The sequence below is a fragment of the Corylus avellana genome, chromosome ca2 (assembly GCF_901000735.1).
Source record: "Corylus avellana chromosome ca2, CavTom2PMs-1.0".
In the NCBI taxonomy this organism is placed as follows: Eukaryota; Viridiplantae; Streptophyta; class Magnoliopsida; order Fagales; family Betulaceae; genus Corylus; species Corylus avellana.
Genome location: NC_081542.1, coordinates 46,908,545 through 46,932,991, shown reverse-complemented (window position 1 = coordinate 46,932,991; position 24,447 = coordinate 46,908,545). Strand labels below are relative to the sequence as shown.

Sequence of the window (24,447 nt, the reverse complement as noted above, 5' to 3'; positions counted from 1 at the left end):
AGATAATTACATATAAATATATAATTATGTAGAATTTTTTTTTTTTTAGGAGACTTTTCTTGACATGCCATGTGTGGCACGTCAGAAATTTCTAACATGCGACACATGGCACGTCAGAATTTCCTGACATGCCAAACATGGCATGCCATGGGCGGAATTTCCTGACGTGCCAAACATGGCACGTCAGGAAACTTCATGCGGGGAGGCGGACTCGCCATGGGCGGGATTTTGAAATTTTCCCCTCAACTTTTTTCCTCTTTTTATTCTTCCCTCTTCATTTATTTCCCAACACTCTCTCTCTCTCCTCTCTCAATCTCCCTCTTCTCTGCACGGTATGTAGCTCCTCTCTAGAGGAAGAAGAAAAAGAAAAGGTGGTCAGAAAAAGAAGAGAAGCAGCAGATTGAAGAAAAGCAAAAGAAGAAGAAAAAGGAAAGAAGAACAGAAGCATAAGAAAAAAATAAAATAAAAGAAGAAGAAGAAGAGAAGATAAGAAGATTTTTTGGGTTTTTGAAGATTTGTTGGGTTTTGAGGTTTGGGTTTTTGATTTTTTGAAGACTTTTTCAGTTTGGGTTTTTGTAAATAGAGAAAAGAAGAGAGAGACAGTACTGAGAAAATGGAGCGTATGGAGACATGAAGCAGATCTGCAGAAACAAATTGAAGAGAAAAAAAAAAAGAAGGAGAAAATGATCTTTTCTTTTCTCTGCAGATCTACAGAGAAAAGAAAAGAGAAATTGGCGTAGCTCCCTCACGCGTGACGGAGCTGCTGTGCAGAGATTTCAAATAAAATAATAATTTAAAATAATAAATTTTTTAATTGAAAAAAAAATCCAGAAAAAATTAAAAAAATATATATTTTTTTTAATTAATTTTTTAAATTTCCTGATGTGGCATTTCTACCACGTCAGAAAATTGTTCTGACGTGCTACACAGTAAAACGTCAGAATTTTCTGATGTTCCACACATTGACGCGTTAGGAAAATTTTTTTCCTGTCACCTATGTTTATGACAATCTACATGCGTCAGAAACGACACGTCAGAAAAATTTTCTAACGCGTCGGACACTATAAAACGTCAGAAATCTCCAGTAAAAAAAAATTTACTTTTTTGTAGTGAGGTGTTACAAAATTATAGAGGGAATTGCTCAATGGCTTCTTTATCTTCATGAAGATTCTCGATATCGTATTATTCATCGAGATCTTAAAGCTAGCAATATTCTCTTAGATGAAGATATGAATCTTAAGATTTCAGATTTTGGCACAGCAAGATTGCTACTCAAGGCAATACAAAGAAAATTATTGGGACCTAGTAAGTATATTAACATAGCCTAGAGGTAATAACCAGAATACACCATACTTTTATCCCACCTTCTTGATATATATAAAGCATTGCCAAGCAGCTTTTGGATTAGCCTTTTGTTAAAAAAAATTAAAATATAAAATATAAAAAAAATGAAAAAAAAATAAAAATCCAAGGATTTATTGTTAAAGCTATATCAGAAAAGTTGGAGAAAAGTGTGGTCTATAGCATTTATAAATTAGTATTACAAGTTATTTGTATCATAGAAACAATATGGAAAAGTCTTCAAATATACTTTTAGCGATGCCATAAATCGGATGCAAATTCATTGAATTTAACAACATATGGAAAAGGTATATTAGAATTCAAATTAGCTCTTATTTCTCTGAGTAATATTTACAACATAACATGCTCCTATTTATAGAAGAATCATGTTGAATACAAATAGACTTCTACTCTATCTAGGTTAGCTATGTGATATTCTTTGCTTACTTTTAAAAATGATTTTTCATTCTTTTTGTTATTATATTATTGCCATCACTTAATCAAATTAAGGAAAAAAAAAAAAAAAACATTTGAGGTGAATATTTAATTCCTCAAATGTGCTAATAACCACCCAATAATTGCTAACCATTTATAATCGCTGCTGCATAACCGCATTTGTAGGCAGTTATAATAAAATTGTTAATCGTCTATCCTTATATATATATATACATAAAAGAATACTCGCTTATTAATCACCAAAACGACCTCATTTTAATGTTATTATATATATATGCACAACTTTATTATTAAAAGAAAAAAAACCTAAAATTATTTAAAATAAATTCAAAAAAGAGGCATAAAGAATGCCCAAAAGCTCATATATAAAAAGCAGTTGTCAACTCCTGGTAATTAGTTTTTGTAACCGCTAACTATGGAGCGGTTGTAGTTATTATAATTCAATAACCGCTTTAAGTAGTTGTAGTTAGTGGTTAGAACCACTAATCACTAATTGTAACTGTTTGTACAAGCCTTGCTTTAGTTAGACTGACTTCCAATAACAATGTGAAAATTTTTACATTAATAAGCAATACTACATGTGTCCATAATTGGTATTTGAAAAAAAAAAAAAAACCTTTATTTCAAACATTAGTATTAAAAATCTACATGTTATTGCTTGCACGTATTTTAAATTGTGTCACTCTTAAATAATTACGAACCTAATCTATTCATTTGAATGTTGACTTGTTCCTATGCGAAGTTGTTGATGAAATTAGAGGCGTAGGATCCTTGCAATATGACTTTGGCACTATTAGAGTTGCAACGGATAACTTTTCTGAAAAAATAAGCTCGGCCAAGGAGGATTTGGTGCTGTTTATATGGAATGGAGAAGGTTACCATGCATGTATCTGTCATGATAATTTCAAATCCCTTATGTCTACATGCAATTCATCATTATATGTTAACAGGGTAAGCTCTTAGATGGACAAGTTATAGCTGTAAAAAGACTTTCTGAGAATTTTGGAAAAGAAGATTTAGAATTTAAAAATGAGGTCGTATTAGTGGCTAAAGTTCAACATCGTAATCTAGTAATGCTACTTCGTTTCTGCTTGGAAGGCAGTGAAAGACTACTAATATATGAGTTTGTACCGAATACAAGCCTTGATCACTTCCTTTTCGGTATGTTTGAACTTTTCTTTTTATTTGATATTGTATTCAGAATAACTTCTAGGTTGAATGCACCTCCACGTACATATTTTACTTCATTGGATCATATACTTGCTCGGATTTGCAGATCGAATTAAACGTTTACGTTTTGATTGGGAAATGCACTACAAGATTATAGGAGGCATTGCTAGAGGGAGTCTTTACCTTCATGAAGATTCTCGACTTTGTATTATTCATCGTGATCTTAAGGCTAGCAATATTCTTTTAGATGCAAAAATGATTCAAAAAATTTTTGATTTTGGCATGGCAAGATTGTTTTTATTGGATCAAACTCATGGAAATAAAGTAGAATTGTTGGAACCTAGTAAGTATTCTTTTTTATTTTGGGAGAGCTGATGTTTGCTTTGTACAAAAGAAACAACATCAAAGTTCTAACAAAGATTTTTAACTTGTTTCGAAAATCAAGGGAAACTAACAATTTTGAAGAGAAGTATGGAAAGCACTGTGATTATATCCAAATTAAACTAATATTATTGATGTTGACGTGCAACGGATATATGGCTCCAAAATATGCAATTGAAGGAAAATTCTCTGTAAAGTCTAATGTGTTTAGTTTTGGTGTATTAGTGTTGGAAATGGTGAGTGGACAAAAGAACAATTGCTTCCGAAATTGGGAGAATATGGAGGATCTTCTAAGCTATGTAAGTACAATCATACATGGGTGCAATTCCCTTGTCATATAACTTTGACACCAGTAAATTATCGCATAGGAATTATAATAATTATGTAATAGAACTTTTTGTGTAACATTATGTTTGCCCATCTAAATTATATACTATAGACATGGAAAAACTGGAGAAAGGGGACTAGTTCAAATATTGCGGATCCAACAATAAGGCCAGGCTCAACAACTGAAATTATAAAATGCGTTCACATTGGGTTACTATGTGTTCAAGAAAATGTAGTTGACAGACCAACCATGGCTTCAGTGGTTCTCATGCTTAATAGCTACTCCATCCCTCTTCCAATACCCTCACAGCTGCATTTTTTTCCTATGGTACCGTTGACTCAGAGGCAGCATCCCGATGGGAGCAAAGCACATGGGTTACAGAGTCAAATGAAAGATCTAAAGAAAACTCCGTCCAAGCCTCAATAAATGAGGTTTCAATTAGTGAGCTCTGCTCGCGCTAATACTGCTTTGTAAAAGCTACAATTAAGAATTTATATTTTGTAATGTTAAACTACTATGATCCATGATTATGTATCATATATAGTAGCTTTTTTAGTTCTTTTTTATGTTTGTATGTAGCAAGAGCTGTTTGGTAGTCGAGAAAAAAAATTATCACATTGTCCCTTTAATCCAATTGAAAAATTTTCTCCCCGTTTTGATTGCAGTAGTCTCATATAATTTTAGTTTATTTTTAGTGCACCATTTAACAATTTTTTCTTTACTGTTAACCCATATTATTGTCATTTGAATATTTGAGCTGAAGAAGGTCTCTTTAGCTTCCCATTTAACTATTCATCTTCCAATTGTCACGTACACTTTAATTTCGAAAATCTTTTGCAAAAATGTCTTAGAAAAGAATAGCAAAAAATATAAATAATGATAATAATGAAAAAAAAAATAATAGGAAAAAATAAGAAAGAAAAGAAATAAGTTATGCTGGCTGAATTTTGTCACCCGCCTATTTAAATGATTCATGCCAAATTTGAGAGGAACTCTTTAAGGAAATTAGTCAAGTTTGATTTAACTTATACAATTTTTCATTTACATCTTGATATAATTCAAACCCGATAACAACACCAATATATAAACACCTCTAACAAAATCCAAAAATACAAAATTATGTTCAAAATTTGAAGTTGATGCATGTAATCAACTTTAAATCGTGACTATTAAAATGGATAGGTTCATTGTCCCTTTCTTACATGCCATCCCCCTTGACCGCATTATTTAGTAGGAAACGCGTCCTGAACCACTGAAGAAAGTTGTTGTCCATTGATTATGGCGATTGGCGTACTATTCCTTCGTCAATGGAGAAACAGTAAAGTGCACGGCACTTGCATGGACTAGTACTAGATTTTGATTTTAAAGTGTAACTTCTGTCTCAATCAACTGTTGGTCATTTCAACGATTAGATTATTAGTCAAAGCATGTGAAACCAAAATATTACATTTTAAATTTTATAAAATAATATCTAAATTCTTTCTATACGTCGGTCTTCCAATTGCACTACAAAAAAAAAAAAAAAAAAAAAAAAAAAAGCATCACAATTGATTTTGCAACGCCACTTTGAAGAAGAGAAAATGCTTTCCTTTGTAAATGATCCCGGCATGTCGGGGGTAAGTCGCTCTTCTTTCTTAAAAACAGACCTTAAGCCTAATAGCCTTTCTCACCAGAAAAAGTTTGTTTCACAAGAAATATTTTTCGAAATAAGCCACATTAAATTTATCAACAGAGAATAGTTTGTTGAGGAATTCGCTGACTCATATGAAGAAGACAAAAAAACAAAGAAAGACATATATATGTATTGGTCTCATGAATTTCGGTAATAAACATTAACCCTCAGCTGGTATTATCTGGAAAAATGCAGAATTCAAAAGTGGTTTTGAAAATCTCTAGCTATTTACATAATTGTTTCTCTGATTTTGTTAAGCATTACGAGAATTACCTTCGGTAGTAAACTTTTTTTTTTTTTGGATCAATTGTAATAAAGATTAACCCTCAGCTGGTATATATTATGATTAGCCCTGGCCTTGTCTATACGTAAGCACTAACCCATTTCAAGCACCTCTGCTTCAGTATGTTACTGTTTCTTAAACAATTCCCTTTAATCATTTGAATATGTGTTAACTTGTTCCTCTTCTCTTAAGCAGCGGATGAAATAACAAGTGTTGATTCCTTGCAATTTCATTTCCGCACTATTAGAGCTGCCACAGACAACTTTTCTGACGCCAATAAGGTTGGGAAAGGTGGATTTGGAGTAGTTTACAGGGTAAGAAAACATCATGATAAAAAATGGATCATCAATTGTTTTTCAAAACGTATCAAACCAATATATTTAACTCTTTGAAGTTGACTTGAATTGTTTTATTTATTGCTTATTTTCATATATTCAGGGTAGGCTTTTAAACGAACAAGAGATAACTATGAAAATACTATCAACAAACTCTGGACAAGGAGATGTAGAATTTAAGAATAAGGTCCTACTAGTAGCCAAGCTCCAATACCAAAATTTAGTTAGGCTCCTTGGATTTTGCTTGGAAGGAAATGAAAGACTTCTTATCTATGAGTTTATGCCTAACACAAGCCTTGATCACTATATATTTGGTACCAATAAATTTCTATTTGTACATTATGATCAAAATACTTTCATTTGGGTACCAATAAAGAGTAAATTTTAAATATTTGACTGAAAAATATGCTCATAAATATTACAGATCCCATGAAGCGTGCTGAATTAGACTGGGGAAGGCGGTATAAAATCATAGATGGCATTGCAAGAGGGCTTTTGTACCTTCACGAGGATTCTCGACTTCGGATTATTCATCGTGATCTTAAAACTGGCAACATTCTATTAGATACAGTAATGAATTCTGAAATTTCAGATCTTGGCATGGCAAGATTATTCGTATTGGATCAAATGGAAGGGAGTACAAATAGAATTATGGGCACCTAGTAAGTATGGAAACAAGTTAGAGCTAATGACTACAAGTCTACAACCATGAATGCTTGTGTAATTGTTCAAATTTCATTGTATTAACACACCAAGATAGTCATAAAAAGAGTGAAATTAAATAATTTTAACATAGTTTTTAGCAACTCGATCTGTTACCATTCAAACTAAAGCAAAGAGTATTGGTATTGATATGCAGTGAAAATATGACTCCAGAATATGCAATGTTTGGACAATTCTCAACAAAGTCAGATGTCTTTAACTTTGGTGTCCTAAGTGGTAAGAAAATTACTAATTTCTTTGATACACAAAATATGGAGTGCCTTCTCAACTATGTAAGTATATCAATTGGTAAATCTCTTACTTTTACTAAAAAAAAAAGTTGAAAATTAATTATACAGCCTTTTGCTTAACATTTATGTGGTGCATTGATATATTTATGCAGGCATGGAGAAATTGGAGGGAGGGGACATCTTCGAATCTCATAGATCCCATGCTAATGAAGGGCAGTTCAAAAGCTGAAATGATGAAATGTATTCACATCAGTCTACTATGTGTTCAACAAAATGTAGCTGACAGACTAGACATAGCTTTAATTCCTCTCATGCTTAATACCGATTCTATCGCTTTGCCTGTACCTACACAACCTGCAAGCTTTATGCAGACCAATGTTCAGTCAGCCACATCACTGCAACCGGACATCAATTGCGGAGGAATGACTAATTATGAGGTTTCAATTAGTGAGCTATATCCTAGGTAGTTTTTTTGTGGAATAAGGCTGTAATAAGCATGTCAATATATAAATTTAACTTGCCATGATTCGTCTGATGCCCCAAGATCAAGGGAACACGTGATCGATCTGCTTCCTCTGTTGGATAAAATGCTTTTAGCAACTGTAAAAAAAAAAAAAAAAAAAACCCTTCAATGACACAGAGCATGGGAAACGATAGAAAATCATTTGCTTAGTCAAAACCCAGGTGGATTTGAATTCTAGAGCAAACAAAAGAGTAATGCTATTTTTCAGCCTCATTTATTAATTAAAAGCTGTAAGTGTTAAAAATGGGTGTGATTGTGAAGATGGTGATACCACTGATATAGATGTTCGAAAATAATGTGAATAGAACTTGTGAAGTGCACAAATGTCAAAATTTCGTGTTTGCCATGGCAATGACATAGCTTAAAAAAAGATCCACCAAGGATAAGATTCTTTGATATCCCATTTGTCGTCAACCACTCATCTCAAGATCAATTATATTAATATATTCAGAAGCTTTGAATTAGTCAAGAAATGTGGCGTTATCCAACCCGAGTAGGCTAGTCAATGTAGAAAGCAAAAACTAGATATTGAAATTAATAATACAGAAAAGTAGAACGGGAATAAGAGTGCATAAACCATAAAGAGTATGGAAGCACTTTAAAATATAATTAGGTCCATCCATTTGTAAAATGTAAGAAGTGGTTTCCACGGCTAAAATCCACGTTTGTCCAAAATAAACTTCAAAGTTTATCAGACTCGGAATTTTCAACATCGTGCACTTGGGTGCTTGGAATATTGAATTGAACATCGGAATGATGATCATATAGGTTCCGACATCCGAGAATAAAATCTTCCCATCTTACGTACTACAGAGTCTACAGAGAGGAACAACGAAGATGTGTTGTTCAAGACTGCTTTTCTTTTTCTGCTTCATTCTCTTATATCCTGTTACTCTCACGTTTGCCCAGAAAGACCCCTACGTCTGCTCTACAAGTGGTAACTACTCCAGTAACAGTACCTACAGGGCAAACCTCAACAGCCTCCTGGCCTCCATGTCTTCCAACACCGAAATTGATTACGGATTTTACAAATTCTCCGCCGGAGAATTCCCCAACAAAGTAAACGCGATTGCGCTTTGTAGAGGAGACATCTCTACGGAAGAATGCCGTAGTTGCGTCAATGCGTCGAGTCATGATCTCTTACAGTATTGTCCCAACCAGAAGGAGGCAATCATATGGTACTCAACCTGCATGGTGAGATATTCGAACAAACTCATCTTTGGTGTTATGGAAGATAACCCTTTACTTGCCTACTACAACGTACAAAACGTGTCAGACGTTGAAGGGTTCAACCAGGTGCTAAGACCCTTGTTAGATAGGCTAAGAAACCACGCTGCATCAGGAAATTCTACTCGCAAGTTTGCTGCAGCAAGCGCGGCTGCCCCAGACTTTCAAACAATATTTGCACTTTTGATGTGCACTCCTGATTTGGACGAGCTGGAATGCAACAGCTGCCTGAGGCGGGCTATCGAATATATTCCACAATGTTGTGATGGAAAGCAAGGAGGGAGATATATAGCACCCAGCTGTGATTTAAGGTATGAGATATACACTTTCTACGACCCTGCAGCTGAGGAGGCACTACCGCCACCACCATCCCCACTGTCATCGCCACCACCATCCCTCCCATCAGTTCCACCGTTTCCACCAACAGAAGGTATGCTTTTACCAATGTCCAATGTCCATAAGAGCCAGTATCATAAATTAATTTCAAGGCTAAATTATAATCTTGCCAATTTATTGACTCATGCTACCCCTGTTTTTCTCGGTATCCATTGGAAGAATGTTGTAATGAAAGCAGAGTTCTGGTGTTTGCAGGAAAGGAAAGAAACTCATCTCAATCCGCAGTCATCATAACTGTGCCTACTGTTGCTTCTGTTTTACTAATCAGTTGTATCTACATCTTCTATTTAAGAGTGAGCAGGCAAAGGGAGAAAGATGAAAGTAAGTTCAAAAAATCGGTTTATCTTTCCTTGCTGCTAATGATATCATTTCTAAGTAATTTGGTAGCTAATTGTAATGATATGAGTAACTGCCGAGACCCTTGTTGATGTACATTGTATGCACATAATAGCAATTGCATTACTCTTCTTCGGGCAATGCGCGATCTAATTCAGATGTATTGACTTGCTCCTATGAAGCAGTGGATGAAACGAGTAGCACTGAATCATTGCAATTCGACTTTAGCACGATTAAAGTTGCTACAGAGGACTTTTCTATTGCAAATAAGCTTGGAGAAGGTGGATTCGGTGCTGTTTATAAGGTGATTTGAGATTATCCAGTGAAAAATTAAGCATATCAACTTTAATAAGATGTTATATCTAAAATTACGAGTTCTTGAGAGTTACATATGCCATATCATGAGATATCTTAATTTGTCAGGGAAGACTTCCAAATGGACAAGAAATAGCTGTGAAAATGTTATCTAGAGAATCCGGACAAGGGACTCAAGAATTTAATAATGAAGTCCTATTAGTGGCTATGCTTCAACACCGAAATCTGGTAAAGCTCTTGGGATTCTGCTTGGAAGGAAATGAGAAGCTTTTAGTCTATGAGTTTGTACCTAATGCAAGCCTTGATCGCTTCATATTTGGTATGGTTGCACTTCTAGTTAAATATCAGATTTTATTCATAATAATTTCTTTTCAATTGAAGTGTCTAGTCTTCAGAATATATTTGCTTAATAAAATAGCATGCTTGCATGAATATGTAGATCGAATCAAGCGTGTCCAGTTGAATTGGGATAGGCGCTACAAAATTATAGAGGGAATTGCTCGAGGGCTTCTTTACCTTCATGAAGATTCTCGACATCATATTATTCATCGGGATCTCAAAGCTAGCAATATTCTCTTAGATGAAGATATGAATCCTAAGATTTCAGATTTTGGCACAGCAAGATTGCTAGATCAAACTCAAGGCAATACAAAGAAAATTATTGGGACGTAGTAAGTATATTAATATAGCCTAGAGGCAATAACCAGAATACACCATACTTTTATCCCACCTTCTTGATATATAGCATTGCCAAGCAGCTTTGGATAAGCCCTTTGTTAAAAAAATATAAATAAATAAAAAATAAATCCAAGGACTTATTGATAAAGCCATATCAGAAAAGTGAGATAAAAGTGTGCTCTATAGCATTTATAAAGTAGTATTACAAGTTATTTGTATCATAGAAAAATATGGAAAAGTCTTCAAAAATACTTTTAGCGATGCCATAAATTGGATGCAAATTCATTGAATTTAACAACATATGGACAAGGTATGTTAGAATTCAAATTAAACTAATATTATTGATGTTCACATGCAGTGGATACATGGCTCCGGAGTATGCAATGCGTGGGTACTTTTCAGTAAAGTCTGATGTCTTTAGTTTTGGTGTTTTAGTTTTGGAGATAATATGTGGGCAAAAAAATAGTTCTTTCACGGAAGGAGAAAATGTTGAAGGCCTTCTAAGCTATGTAAGTGTAATAATCTTTGTCTACATTTCTTTCAGCTTCAAATTGTGACTAGCGATGCAAATGATATTGCCAAAGTGAAAGAGTACATACTTTCTCCTATATTATTTATGGGCATTTAATTAAATTATCTTTATAGGCATGGAAAAATTGGAGGGAGGGGACAACCTCAAATCTTATCGATCGCACATTGAGGGCCGGTCCAACAACTCAAATAATGAGATGCATCCACGTTGGTTTACTATGCGTTCAAGAAAATGTTGTTAAGAGACCAACAATGGCTTCAGTCGTTCTCATGCTTAGTAGCTATTCCATCACTCTATCGGTACCAACAAAACCTCCATTTCTCATGTACAGCACCATTGGACCAAACCTTTCATCCCAATCGCAAAATAGATTAGAAGTGATAAAGTCAAATCCATGTCGAAGCAGTTCTGTCGATGCCTCAATAAATGAGGCTTCAATTACTGAGTTATATCCTCGCTAGCATTTGAGAGGAGAAATGTTTTACCATTTTTGTTTTGAAATACAATAGTACCTACCTTTTGTTTTTCTTTTTAAGAGTTTTCTCTTGAAGATAAAATATATTTATCAATGAAATAGGGTTATTTCATTAAATTCAGTGAGGAATTCTTTCATTATTCAATCTCAATAAATCTGATGGAATGACAATCACGTACACAACACAAGCGATTTTTTCCCTGCTCCCTATTTTGCCCTCATTATTATTAACATTTGAGCAATTTATTATTATTATTTATTTTTTTTAAAAAAAAGACCCCTCTACCGGTAAAACGTGATTGTCACATTTGTCCTAAAATTTTGGCATTTTCTTAAGTGGCGATACTACCGCGATGCGGTTATTTCACATCTGCATGTGTGGATAGCGGTTAGTTGCGAGTTGCGTTAATAACCAGCCGCGTGATCGACAAGAAAGTGCCAACAACTGGACTTGTCCCATAAATAACAACCAACACTCAACAATTCGCAAAAGCACAAAAAAATTGTTTGAAAAGTTGGTATATGCTGCCAATCCGGTCTTTTCTTTTGTTTCTTTGATTTCATCGGCTGGATTCCCTTCTTTACTGTTGGTATAATAACTCTTTCTACCCTCCCTTCAGCTGAGCTTGTTGTTGGAGATTTGACTCTAAGATAAATCACTTCTGTTTCCTTATTTCTAGATGTAAACCATGCTGTAAAGGTGGTGGCTGAGCATCCTTAGCAGTTAGCAGCAACGCTGGTAGATGTCACATTGCCAATACCTTTTTCTGTAGCTGGAATTCGTGATTGACAACAGGAATCCTTATGCATCAAAACTAAACAATGGACCCAAAAAAAAAAAAAAAAAACCAAGTTTCATGCACTCACATTAGTAGCAGGTGGACCATGGCTATACCTTTTACTGCAGCTGGTGTTTGTGACTGAAAACAGGAAGGTTTTTTTCCGGCTGATGTGTGCACCGTGCTGTCTTGCTCCTTGACCAGAGCATTGGTGGTCCTTGCCAGCAACTTATCGTTACCTGTTTTCTCTCTTTTTGACTGGACTACGGGGCGTGAACCAAACTCAAAAGTTTCTAAAGGTTTGCTTGGGAATGTGTTTAATGGGTCTAAAAGTGCTTTTAATACTAAAAAAATCCGTTTGAAGAAAAAAAATATTCGTTTGATAAAAAAAAAATTAAAAGCGCTTTTAAGGGTCCAAAAAGCCTAAAAATAGCTAAAAAAATACTTTTGGCAAAAGTTTTAAAATGAAGCTTTTGCCCAAAAGCTCTTCTGAATTAAAAACTCTATTTCTCAACACAATCTCAAATAGGCTCTAAGTCAATAAGCACTAGTGCACAACGCTTTTGAAACGCTTTCCATTTCCATCTCCAGACTAAGGTTTTTTGAGACTCGGAATTTTCAACATTGTGGACTTCAAGGCTTGGAATATTGAACAACTTTCCGATAGGGGAACTTTAACCGATAGAATCCATCATTCATTTACTCCATAAAAACTACCGGAATGATCATATAGGTTCAGAGATTAAAATCCTTCCAATTTACGTACTACAAAGAGGAACAACGAAGATGTGTTGTTCAAGAGAAGTTTTCTTTTTCTGCTTCATTCTCTTATATCCTGTTGCTCTCACGTTTGCCCAGAAAGACCCCTACGTCTGCTCTAAAAATGGTAACTACACCAGTAACAGTACCTACAGGGCAAACCTCAACAGCCTCCTGGCCTCCATGTCTTCCAACACCGAAATTGATTACGGATTTTACAAATTCTCTGCCGGAGAATACCCTGACAAAGTGAACGCGATTGCACTATGTAGAGGAGACATCTCTACAGAAGAATGCCGTAGTTGCATCAATGGGTCGAGTAACGATCTCTTACGGTATTGTCCCAACCAAAAGGAGGCAATCATATGGTACAAAAAATGCATGGTGCGATATTCGAACAAACTCATCTTTGGTGTCATGGAAGATAACCCTTTACTTGCCTACTACAACGTACAAAACGTGTCAGACGTTGAAGGGTTCAACCAGGTGCTAAGACCCTTGTTAGATAGGCTAAGAAACCATGCTGCATCAGGAAATTCTACTCACAAGTTTGCAGCGGGAAGTGCGGCTGCCCCAGACTTCCAAACAATATATGCACTTTTGATGTGCACTCCTGATTTGGACAAGCTGGAATGCAGCAACTGCCTGAGTTGGGCTATCAGATTTATTCCACAATGTTGTGATGGAAAGCAAGGAGGGAGATATATGGCACCTAGCTGTGAGTTAAGGTACGAGATATACGCTTTCTATGACCCTGCAGCTGAGGAGGCACTACCGCCATCCCCACTGCCATCACCACCACCATCCCTCCCATCAGTACCACTGCTTCCACCTAAAGAAGGTATGCTTTTGCCAATGTCCATGACATGTAATATATCTTGGATGGTAAAATTGGTAGATTCTTTGTTCTTTCAAAACACATTACAAGATTATGAATCTCGTGTTCATGAGAACCATTAGTTCACCTTTCTCCATAAGAGCCAGTATCATAAATTAATTTCAAGGGTAAATTATAATCTTGCCATTTTATCGACGCATAGGCAACACTTAAAAATCCGCTATCTGACTTAATTCTTGGGTGGAGGATAGCTCAAGTGCTTGACATTTACTTGTGCATTAGCATAGTATAAGCATGTGATTAATTACATGTATGGAGTTTCTTCCCATTATTACAAAAAAAATACACCACACCACGCCTCCTCCCTTCCTTGACCTCTAGCACCAAAATTGCCAATGGCTTTTGCAATTTGACTAGGTAAAGGCGATGTTATGCCAGACGTTTGCTATATATGGTTACCTCAATGACTCTAGATATCATTTTAGACAGTTCTTCCCATCTAACAAAAAGGCAAGCAGATGGTATAGGATAATCATGTTACACTTCTCAAACCGCACTACTTAGCCTCATGTATGTGATTATCTGTTAGTTTGATACAATAAATTAAGATCTCAGTCAAAAAAATATAAATAAATAAATAAATTCAGATCTCAGATTAATCTGAAGTCTTAAGTCAAGTCAATGTGTTCGGACCTAATAATGTCATATCAACCATTCACTCTCGTCTTTACATGTGTATATTCTAACATCCACCTCCATTGCCATTGCATCAACCAATTTACATAGAAAAGGCACACATGCATGCACTTATGCTCATCACAAATTGTTGTACACACATGTCAACTACGGTAAGTGGTTAGTATGAGTGATTGTGATGTTATATCTATATTGAAGTTTTTATTAGGGTACTTTTGTTTTTCCTCTGTTCTACATACACAAATTGTTTGGCTCCAAAACTTGTAATTATGATAACTTTTTTCCAATGTTCTAATAAAAGCAGAGTCCTGGTGTTTGCAGGAAAGGAAAGCAACTCATCTCGAACTGCAGTCATTATATCTGTTCCTACTGTTGCTTCTGTTTTACTAATCATTTGTATCTACACCTACATCTTCCATTTAAGAGTGAGCAAGCAAAGGGAGAACAATGAAAGTAAGTTAGAAATTGGTTTATCCTTCCTTGTTTCTAAGGATATCATTTCTATAAGTAAGAAAAAATGCCACATTCAGACAATTTGTGTTGTAATGGTGTATGTGCTGCTTTATGTACTAAGCGATAATTGTAAAGATATGAGTTTTCTGTGTTACTTCCAAAACAAAATGAACAATATTACATTAGAAGACATTTTTGTTGCATTTGGAGTTTGGAAGAATGGATTTCAAAAGTCAGTATTGTTGATGTACATTGTAGCAATTGCATTACTCTTCTTTGCACAATGCACAAATCTAATTCAAATGTATAATTGCCTTGTTCCTATGAAGCAATGGAAGAAATCAGTAGCGCTGAATCATTGCAATTTGAATTTAGCACGATTCAAGTCGCTACGGAGAACTTTTCTACTGCAAATAAGCTTGGAGAAGGTGGATTTGGTGCTCTTTACAAGGTGATGTGACAATACGAGTGGAAAAGCATATTATCTTTAAAAAGATGTTAAATCTAAAATTCTGAATTCATGAGAGTTGCATATGCTATATTATGAGATATTTGAATTTTTCAGGGTCTATTGCCAAATGGACAAGAAATAGCTGTGAAAAGGTTATCTAGGGGTTCTGGAGAAGGAGATATAGAATTTAAGAATGAATTCCTATTAGTGGTTAAGCTTCAACACCGAAATTTGGTAAGGCTCTTAGGATTCTGCTTGAAGGGAACTGAGATGCTTTTAGTGTATGAGTTTGTACCTAATGCAAGCCTTGATCACTTCATATTTGGTATGGTTGCACTTCTACTTAAATATTAGATTTTATTCATAGTAATTTCTTTTGAATTGAAGTATAGTCTTCAATATATATTTGCTTAGTAAAAACACATTCTTGCATGAATATGCAGATCCAATCAAGCGTGCCCAGTTGAATTGGGATAGGCGGTACAAAATTATAGAGGGAATTGCTCGAGGGCTTCTTTATCTTCATGAAGATTCTCAACTTCCTATTATTCATCGGGATCTCAAAGCTAGCAACATTTTGTTAGATGCAGATATGAATCCTAAGATTTCAGATTTTGGCACAGCAAGATTGTTAGATCAAACTCAAGGCAGTACGAGGAGAATTATTGGGACCTAGTAAGTATATCAACATAGGGTAGAGCTAGTATAATACTAAATGTTATATATAAACCAATAGAGTAATGCTAGAAACTACAACTTTTATCTTTTAACTATCTCACAATGCTCACATGACAGTCCAACCCAATCATTGGATCAGTACTTGACAAAAAGAAAAATTCGAGGATTGGTTGAAGCTGCCATGTCAAAATTGTAAGATAGTTGGTCAGAATTGTCAGATAGCTGTAGGATAAAATGTGATTTCTATCATTACTCAAAGCAATATTAAGAGTTATTTTGTGTCATATGAAACAATATAGAAGTTCTCAAAAATGCTTTTAGCCCTCCCACATAAATAGGATGAAAACTCAATGAATTTTACAATATATGTAATGTAAAAGCTTGGTTAGAATTCAAATTAAACTGATATCATTGATGTCCACATGCAGTGGATACATGGCTCCAGAGTATGCAATGCGTGGGCACTTTTCAATAAAGTCCGATGTCTTTAGTTTTGGTGTTTTAGTGTTGGAGATAATAAGTGGGCAAAAAATTAGTTCTTTTGCTAGTGGAGAAAATGGAGGTCTTCTTAGCCATGTAAGTGTAATTATCTTTGTCTTCATTTCTTTTCGGCCTCAAATTGCGACTTGTAATGCAGATGATATTTCCAAAGTCAAAGAGTAGTCTCTCCAACATTATGTCTGAACATTTAAATTATCTTTGCAGGCATGGAAAAATTGGAGGGAGGGGACAACTTCAAATCTCATAGATCCCACATTAGAGGTCAGTTCAACAACTGAAATACTGAGATGCATCCACATTGGGTTACTATGTGTTCAAGAAAATCTTGCTAAGAGACCAACAATTGCTTCAGTCGTTCTCATGCTTAGTAGCTACTCCATCACTCTATCTGTGCCAATAGAACCTCGTGTACAATAGCACTAGACAAGACATGTCATCCTAATGGAAAAATAGTTTAAAGGTGACAGAGTCAGATCCATGCAGTAGCAGCTTCGTCCAAGCCTTGATAAATAAGGCTTCAAGTACTGAGCTATATGCCCGCCAGCATTTGAGAGAATAATGTTATACAATTTTTGTTTTAAAATACAATACTATTACTACCTATGGTTTTTAGTAAGGAATTCTTTTTTTTCTTTTTGAGTAATTTTGTAATAAACCAGGGAAAATGCAAGCTATTTATGCGCTATCACTATAAAAAGGACTTGTTAAGTTGCAATTGAATCTCCTTAAAATCATATATAAAGTCCAATTTCACCTAGTATGGAACCAATGTGAAACTTAGAACCCATGAGCACAACTATAATCCCATCCAGTCAATATGGACAATTTACCTTCTCAATATGAGACTAACCTTACGGGGTGTCACAATTTTTTTTTAGGGTTAAATCCAAAATTGGTCCTTGTTCTTTTGAAGAGAATCAAATCAATCATTGGGTTTTCAAAAGTGATAAAATCAAGAAGGATGATAGAAAAGGAAAGGCCCCTGTAAGCACTAATGACATTCCACCTGGTTTTGAGCCAACTTCCAAGAAAGATGATTTCAAGGCAAAGAGGATAAAAAAACAAGCCCAAGTGGCAGCTGTGATGTTCTAGTGACATTTGGTTATTTACAAATGGTTTTTATAAATCTGGTTGTGTATTTTAACTGATGCATAGGGAATTTGTTGATGTTGTTAAGTATTAGTGTTTTTTTTTCAACATTACTGTATATACATATGCATGTACTTGAGGTATTTTGATAACACAGTGGGTGTTGTACGTTGCTTAAACATACAATGCTATTTTGGCACTATTTTGGATGTAATGGATGCAGTTTGATATACGTCTGGAAGTATCTGCAATGCTTAAACACTATCTGTATTTTGATATACTTGAAATTCAATGCATATATCGTTTGCTTCTGATTTTGTTCAAAATCTAGTTGGATAACAACTAACAAGTCAAGTGATCCTAAGGCCATAACACACGTCAGGTATTTAGAAATTTCTACAAACACTTGTTATTGGTTTTGTTATTTCAAGTTTGAATCATTGACAAAGCGGTCCTACTACAAAAGGCCATAACTCAAGTTAAGTCAGCCGGAAGTCATTCAGAAATTTCTATAAACTATTGGTATTGTTGCTGTTATTTCAAGCTAGTTTGAATAATGGATCAAGTGGTCCTATTATAATAGATCATAACACAAGTTACATCTACCACAACTCATTCAGGAATTTATACAAACAGTTGGTACGCGATATCTCCTACGTACCCTGTAGAGATTTCAAACCAACATTGCAACATGGAAAGTAGAAGGTACAACAAGAAGCAAACTATTAAACAGACAAAACAACATCGACATACCAAAACAAGAAACTAATACATTACAGCATTAACATTATAACATACCGTAAAGTATTCTGTATAGAGATATTCAAGGCCGGGAAAGGGACGGACGAGGTCCAAGCAGCCTCGGCGCGCTTGAGACACAGCTTGTCCATAAAGCTCTTCCAAGACTTCTTGTCCCTGCCATTGTGATGGCGGTCATGGTGGCTCAGAGGCTCTCAATGAGGTTTTTCCTCTTTTTTTTTTTTTTTTCATAGTTTCCATATTTTTAACACTTTATTCTCGGGAGCATTTTTCAGAGCTCAACGGCTAAAAAATCACGTGCACCTGACTTTTATTCCGTTCGAAAAGACAGAAAAAATAAACTAAAGGATCAAGGAAGCACTAATTACTTATAATTTTATTGGGATTGCGTTTGAAAAATAGAGTTTTTAAGTCAAAAAGAGCTTTTGGACAAAAGCTTTATTTTTAAGCTTTTGGACAAAAGCTTCATTTTTAAGCTTTTGCCAAAAGTGCATTTTGGCCATTTTTAGGCTTTTTGAATCCTTAAAAACGCTTTTAATTTTTTTACCAAACGAGTACTTTTTTCTTCATACTGACTTTTTTAGTGTTAAAAGTACATTTGGATTCCTCAAATGCAATATCAAACAAACCCTTACAATACTTTGATACTTAGTGTTTAAAGGTTAAAACGATAAAACGGTAATACATTGAAAATAAAGTGTATTTTGCTTTAACGCGTGAGTTTGACTCTCTACAATGAAGAATTACTAACATAAGCTTAATTAGTATTAACCGTCTTAAGTTTTATGGATATTCTCGTGGGACTAGGTCAAATTATGGATCAATTGGTTTTAAGGAAACAATTGCAATTTCTAAACACTTTCCAACAAATAGGTGCTAGTATGGTCACACGGTAGAGTAGTTACAGTTGATCGCCATTTCCTACCTTTTTGGCTTAGGAAAAAAAAAATGGTATATTTTGCTCTTCTTATTTTGATATAAGCCGTCAAACCGATCACCACCTCTGTCAATTTTATCTCATTTTTCCGTTTCTTCCCGCAATTCACCCTTCTGTGTTTCGGTGTAATTTCCTCTTTGTTGAATCGAGCCTTTGACCATCTTATCTGAAAATCAATTGGTGTTCAGTGAGGGAAGCCAAATCCTTTTATGGCATTTGAAATCGCACCTCACAAGACATGTTCTAAGAGCCGTCCAAGTGAGCAGAACAGCGGCATTATTGAACCTCAACAATCTCTCCCTTAATATGAGGCTCGTGCGACTCGAACCCATGACCCTGGCTCTGATACTATTTGTTAGATTGGACCTGTAACCATCTCATCTGAAAACCAATTAGTGTCTAGTGAGAGAAGCCAAATTGTTTTATGGCATTCGAAATCGGATCCCGCAAGATATGTTGTAAGAGCTGTCCAAGTGAGCAGAACAACGACATTATTGAACCTCAACACTCTTCAAAAGTAATGGCGCAGCCACTCAATGTGTCATGTATGCAAATTGCAATAGACTGAACAATTTCCTAATCCTAATCTAGTGGATCTTCCAGATTTTGAGGTTGCTGATTTATTGATTGAAGGTGGAAGGTCTTGGAATGTGTCTCTCTTGGGTGATTTGTTTGACTCTAATTCAGCTCAACACATTCAAAAAATTCATTTATCTCAAGAAGTTTTTAGTGATAGGTGGACATGGGCTGCTTCTCCGAAGGGGCTGTTTTCTGTTAGGTCAGCTCATGAATTAGCCTCTCAGGATTTGGCTTCCCGTTCTTCTCCTCTCTCTCCTGAAGATTGGTCATGTCTTTGGGGTTTGAAGTTGCAGCATAGGTTAAAACATCTTCTTTGGAAGTTGGCGTGGAATATTCTTCCTGTGCGTGCTTCTTTGGCCAGATTTGTTAACTCATTTGATTTGGATCCTTGGTGTTGCCCATTCTGCAAAGGCCCTCAAGAATCTCTCTCTCACATTATGCTTGAGTGCTCATTTGCTAAGATTTTATGGAGGAGCTCTCCCTGGCCCCTTCTTACTGATGCTTTTTGTGAGCAGCCTTTTGCAGATTGGATTGTGGCTATTTTGAGGCCTCATCAGAAGCTTGCAATTCCCATTCAGGAAGTCCGTAAGTTCCAACTTCATGCTGCCATCACCATGGATCATATATGGTTTTCCAGGAACCAGCTTGTCCATCAAGCTCTTAATCCTTCCCCTATGCAGTCTCTCTTACTGATTGCTTCTACCATAGCGGATCATCGTAAAGCATGGACTAATTCCAATTTGTCCTCCATTTGGTCTCCTCCTCTGCCAGGTACCACCAAGGCAAATTTTGATGTGGCTTTATCTTCAGATTTTGCAGTGGCTGCCACAGTCATAAGTGATTCAAATGGTAATATCATTGGAGCTGCTACTAAGAAAATTCTTACGAAGGATGTCGCCTTAGGTGAAGCTCATGCAGCCCTTTTGGCGGTCCATACTGCAGTTTCTTGTGGTGCTTACTCTCTCATCCTTGAAGGGGATGCCCTCAATGTAGTCCTTGCTATTCAACAACTCCAGCTGTTTGCGGGTTGGAATTTTTCTAATGTTGTTTATGATATTTCTTTGTATTTACATTCTTTCTTTAGCTGGAAGGTTGAGAAAGTTTCTAGGAGTGCTAACTTTAGAACACACTGTTTGGCTAAATGGGCTGCTTCTCACCTAGTGTTTGGAAGCATTCCCATAGGATCATCCATTCTCTCATCCATACGGATCAAGAGTGGTAAAGATCCCCCCTTGTAACCTTTTCCCCTTTTCAATTAGAAAAAAAAAAAAAAAAAAAAAGTGTAAACGCAAAGTGTCCATGTCAACATTCACTCACCACCGGACGCTTGATAAACCCTATATTATATTTTTGAAGCTTTTGTTTTGTCTTAGAAGTGTCAACCACGACCATTTATTATTGAACGAGGACGGATATAAAAGTAGCAGAAAAAGGCAATATAAAACTCCTATAGTTTAGTCAAAAAGGAAAGCACAGAAAGGATGAAGATTCTCTAGTTGATTAACATTAAATCAATTTAAACAATTTGAATATCTTCCGAAGGCTAGAAAAATAGTCTGCACTTCGATTCCCTTTGACGGGCATTAACCATTAATAGAGATGGCCAGCATCGTTGACCGTTTAGGACATGTTGTATTTACGGTAAAAGTGAAGATAGTTGACTTCATGCATAGTCCAATCTTGCTGCTAACTCTTTTAGGATGTTGTATTTACACTAGAAGTGAAGATGGCTCCAAAAAATGATTTTCCGGCGACTCTGGCTCTGCCAACAATTGCTTCCACAGACACTTACCATTTCCCGATCGATGATATCTTCCTTAACGCAATTTAAACCTCTGTTAGAAGACGACATCGTTTGGGCATACCGCCCTACACCAAGGTCAAACACCTTAAATCACCACTTTATTTTAAGTTGATTATAATAAGTAAATTTAATCATTGAATCAATATTTTAACAATATCAACGAGATTGAAATGGTGATTCATAAATAAATAAATAAAACAAAAAACAAAAAAGATGAAAATAAAAAATAGTGATTCAACTAACCTATTAGAGCATTCTCAATAGTCTCACTAGATTTTACTAAATAAAAGAGCTAATCTACTTTCTTGATTTTAATTATCCACTTTTTTAAAGCATACCAAGTAGCCTTACAATTTTAGCTAATCTATTTTTATTATTCCAATATTCAAATATTCTTTTTCAAAGCCAAACCCAAAAGGAAATAGAAAATGGAGGAGAGAAAAACTTAAATTTTTAATGATTTTTTATTTTTTTGGTGAGTGAACATTGCTCACACCTATAAGTATTTTAATCTAGCCCATATACAAAGATCGCCTCATTCTTGACTCAAACTCGTAACTTTGTGTTTGGCTTTGAGTAGAACTCACTCTGAAAAACCAGTTTGTAAATGGATGATGTTTAAAAGTTTATATATACATAGTTAATATTATAGTTCACCTATGTAGGATATTAGGTTTATAACATACTGATCACCCACCAAAAATGTCTCATCAAATTGGTGAGATTGAGGGCCTATTTTAGACAATTTCAGCAAATTGGCTCACCAAAATAGTTCGTTGAAAATGCTCTTAGGCCTTTGCTCGTTACGGACCATAATACTAATGGCCTATGGGGCTCGACTACTAAGAACATAAGGAGTCTTCAAGAGATGCCCATGCTAACGAAGTAAAAACCAAACTCACACCTTAGTTGACTCCCTATTGTCAGCTCACTCAACTGTTCGCTTACACCAGATAATTATTCCCTTCATGGGTAATGCTATTTGTTACTCTCTTTTATCTCCCAATCCCACGTGGCATGGTCCTCATTGTCGGCGGACCCAACCATTCAAAAATCTGCTTCAACGGCCGCATACGACGATAAAGACATCGTTTGCGAGATTTGCGACGACAGCCCATGGCTAGGGGCTTCCAGTACTGTTCGGTAAAATGCTTGTAGCAACTGCTGGGATGAGAAACTTTTTGGGAAAAAAGAAAACTCCAACGACACACAGAGCGTGGGAAACGATAGAATAGATATCATTTGCTTAGTCAAAATTCACGTGGATTTGAATTCTAGAGTCAGCGAAAATGGCGATCCCCATCGCTGATCGCGATTGATGATTTCCTAGCCTCTTGAGTCTGTCCCCATGTGATGATTTAGATATCTTAAAACTTATGACATGAACGGCAAAATTTCGTGTTTGGCAGGCAGTGACACTGATGCGCTAGCTATCCACTAAGAATTAGATTCTCTGATTTCCCATTTGTCTCAAGATCAATTTGAATTAGTCATCTCGATCGTGATCAATTATGAAATTATGTTCATATTTAGCAAAAATGGAGGTAGTATTTACCAAAGCACTTAAAAGAGTAAGAAGAATACTAGAAATTATATTTTAATCTTATAATTATTCCTTACATAAAATTGACAATCTTCAAATCAATCATTATTAAAAAAAATAGGGGAAAGTCCACATAACCTCCTCAAACTACCACTCAATTGACAATGTCCCCCCCAAACTTTCAATTGTGACAATGTCCCCCCCAAACTACCAAAAATTGTCAATGTTCCCCCCAATGACGAAATTACCCTTAGTAAAATTTAAAAAAAAAAAAAAAACTAAAACTTCTAGAAAAAACCTAAAACTAACAAAAAAGAAAAGAAAAAAAAATCCAAACGATGGCCAATTTTATTTTATTTTTTTTAAAAAAAATCAATTTTATAAGAAAAAAATTAAAAAAATTTCGATTTTTTTTTTATAAAAATTGAAAATTTTGTTTTTTATTTTTTTATTTTGTTTTATAATTTTATTTAAATAAAATTCGTTTAAAAAATAAAATTTTAGTTTAATAAAATGAATTTTTTGTTTTTTAAAATAAAAAAAAATATATATTTTTTAAAAATAAAAATTTCCGTTTTAAAAAAAAAATAAAAATTTTTGTTTAAAAAAATTTGTTTTTTTTTTTTAAATATTATTTTTAATTTTAAATATTATTTTTAAATTAAATTTTTTTTGTTTTTTTTTTTAAATCATTTTTTTTTTAATTTATAGGGGTATTTTTGTCTTATTGAGAAATTTATAGGGGCATTTTTGTCTTATTGCTAGTCTTAGGGGGGACATTGACAATGTTTTGGTAGTTTGGAGGGAACATTGTCACAATTGAAAGTTTGGGAGGTACATTGTCAATTGAGTGGTAGTTTGATGGGGGTATGTGGACTTTACCCAAAAAAATAAAATAAAAAATAAAAAATCAGTTAAAAATATCTTTATGGGATAAAAATGTAGTATAAAAATATCTAATTATAATATCAATGGGCCTCTCTATTTGTGAAACACAAAATGGAAAATGAAAAAAAAAAAAAAAAAAAAAATCAATTGCATGTACTATTTGCCAACTACTTCTAAGGCAAAAAGCCACATGTTGTTCTTTTCCAAAATAAAATAAAGCATTCGGACTCGAGATTTTCTATATCGTGGACTTCGGTGTTTGCCACTTGGAATACTGAATAAAGAAGCAGTA

The 24,447-nt window shown here is 34.9% G+C and overlaps 5 protein-coding genes and 2 pseudogenes across 6 annotated transcripts; all 7 read left to right on the top strand.

Annotated features, from left to right (window-relative positions):
* Positions 1-6,690, top strand: part of LOC132170043 (cysteine-rich receptor-like protein kinase 10) — an 8,979-nt pseudogene extending 2,289 nt beyond the window's left edge.
* Positions 6,691-6,832: 142 nt separating this feature from the next.
* On the top strand, positions 6,833-7,386 carry LOC132170042 (cysteine-rich receptor-like protein kinase 26). Its single transcript, XM_059580960.1, has 2 exons — positions 6,833-6,961; positions 7,072-7,386. Exons 1-2 carry the CDS (start codon positions 6,833-6,835, stop codon positions 7,384-7,386), a joined length of 444 nt encoding a protein of 147 aa, XP_059436943.1.
* Positions 7,387-8,127: 741 nt separating this feature from the next.
* On the top strand, positions 8,128-11,432 carry LOC132171927 (cysteine-rich receptor-like protein kinase 44). Of its 2 annotated transcripts, XM_059583343.1 has the most exons (7): positions 8,128-9,099; positions 9,261-9,386; positions 9,584-9,705; positions 9,825-10,035; positions 10,156-10,387; positions 10,753-10,903; positions 11,040-11,432. In XM_059583343.1, the coding sequence occupies exons 1-7, from the start codon at positions 8,280-8,282 to the stop codon at positions 11,385-11,387; spliced, it is 2,010 nt and encodes a 669-aa protein (XP_059439326.1). In that variant the 5' UTR covers positions 8,128-8,279; the 3' UTR covers positions 11,388-11,432. The 2 variants fall into 2 exon arrangements, with proteins under 2 accessions (XP_059439326.1, XP_059439325.1); XM_059583342.1 differs by having other exon boundaries at positions 9,587-9,705; positions 9,825-10,387.
* A 412-nt stretch (positions 11,433-11,844) lies between these two features.
* On the top strand, positions 11,845-15,486 carry LOC132171941 (cysteine-rich repeat secretory protein 38-like). The gene has a single exon (XM_059583357.1). It carries the CDS (start codon positions 12,967-12,969, stop codon positions 13,897-13,899), a length of 933 nt encoding a protein of 310 aa, XP_059439340.1. The 5' UTR covers positions 11,845-12,966; the 3' UTR covers positions 13,900-15,486.
* Positions 15,258-16,053, top strand: LOC132170041 (cysteine-rich receptor-like protein kinase 10; annotated as a pseudogene).
* A 437-nt stretch (positions 16,054-16,490) lies between these two features.
* On the top strand, positions 16,491-16,973 carry LOC132170040 (cysteine-rich receptor-like protein kinase 44). The gene is made up of 2 exons (XM_059580959.1): positions 16,491-16,631; positions 16,761-16,973. Exons 1-2 carry the CDS (start codon positions 16,491-16,493, stop codon positions 16,971-16,973), a joined length of 354 nt encoding a protein of 117 aa, XP_059436942.1.
* Positions 16,974-19,861: 2,888 nt separating this feature from the next.
* On the top strand, positions 19,862-21,158 carry LOC132170039 (uncharacterized). The gene is made up of 2 exons (XM_059580958.1): positions 19,862-19,886; positions 19,933-21,158. The coding sequence occupies exons 1-2, from the start codon at positions 19,862-19,864 to the stop codon at positions 21,156-21,158; spliced, it is 1,251 nt and encodes a 416-aa protein (XP_059436941.1).
* Positions 21,159-24,447: the final 3,289 nt, after the last annotated feature.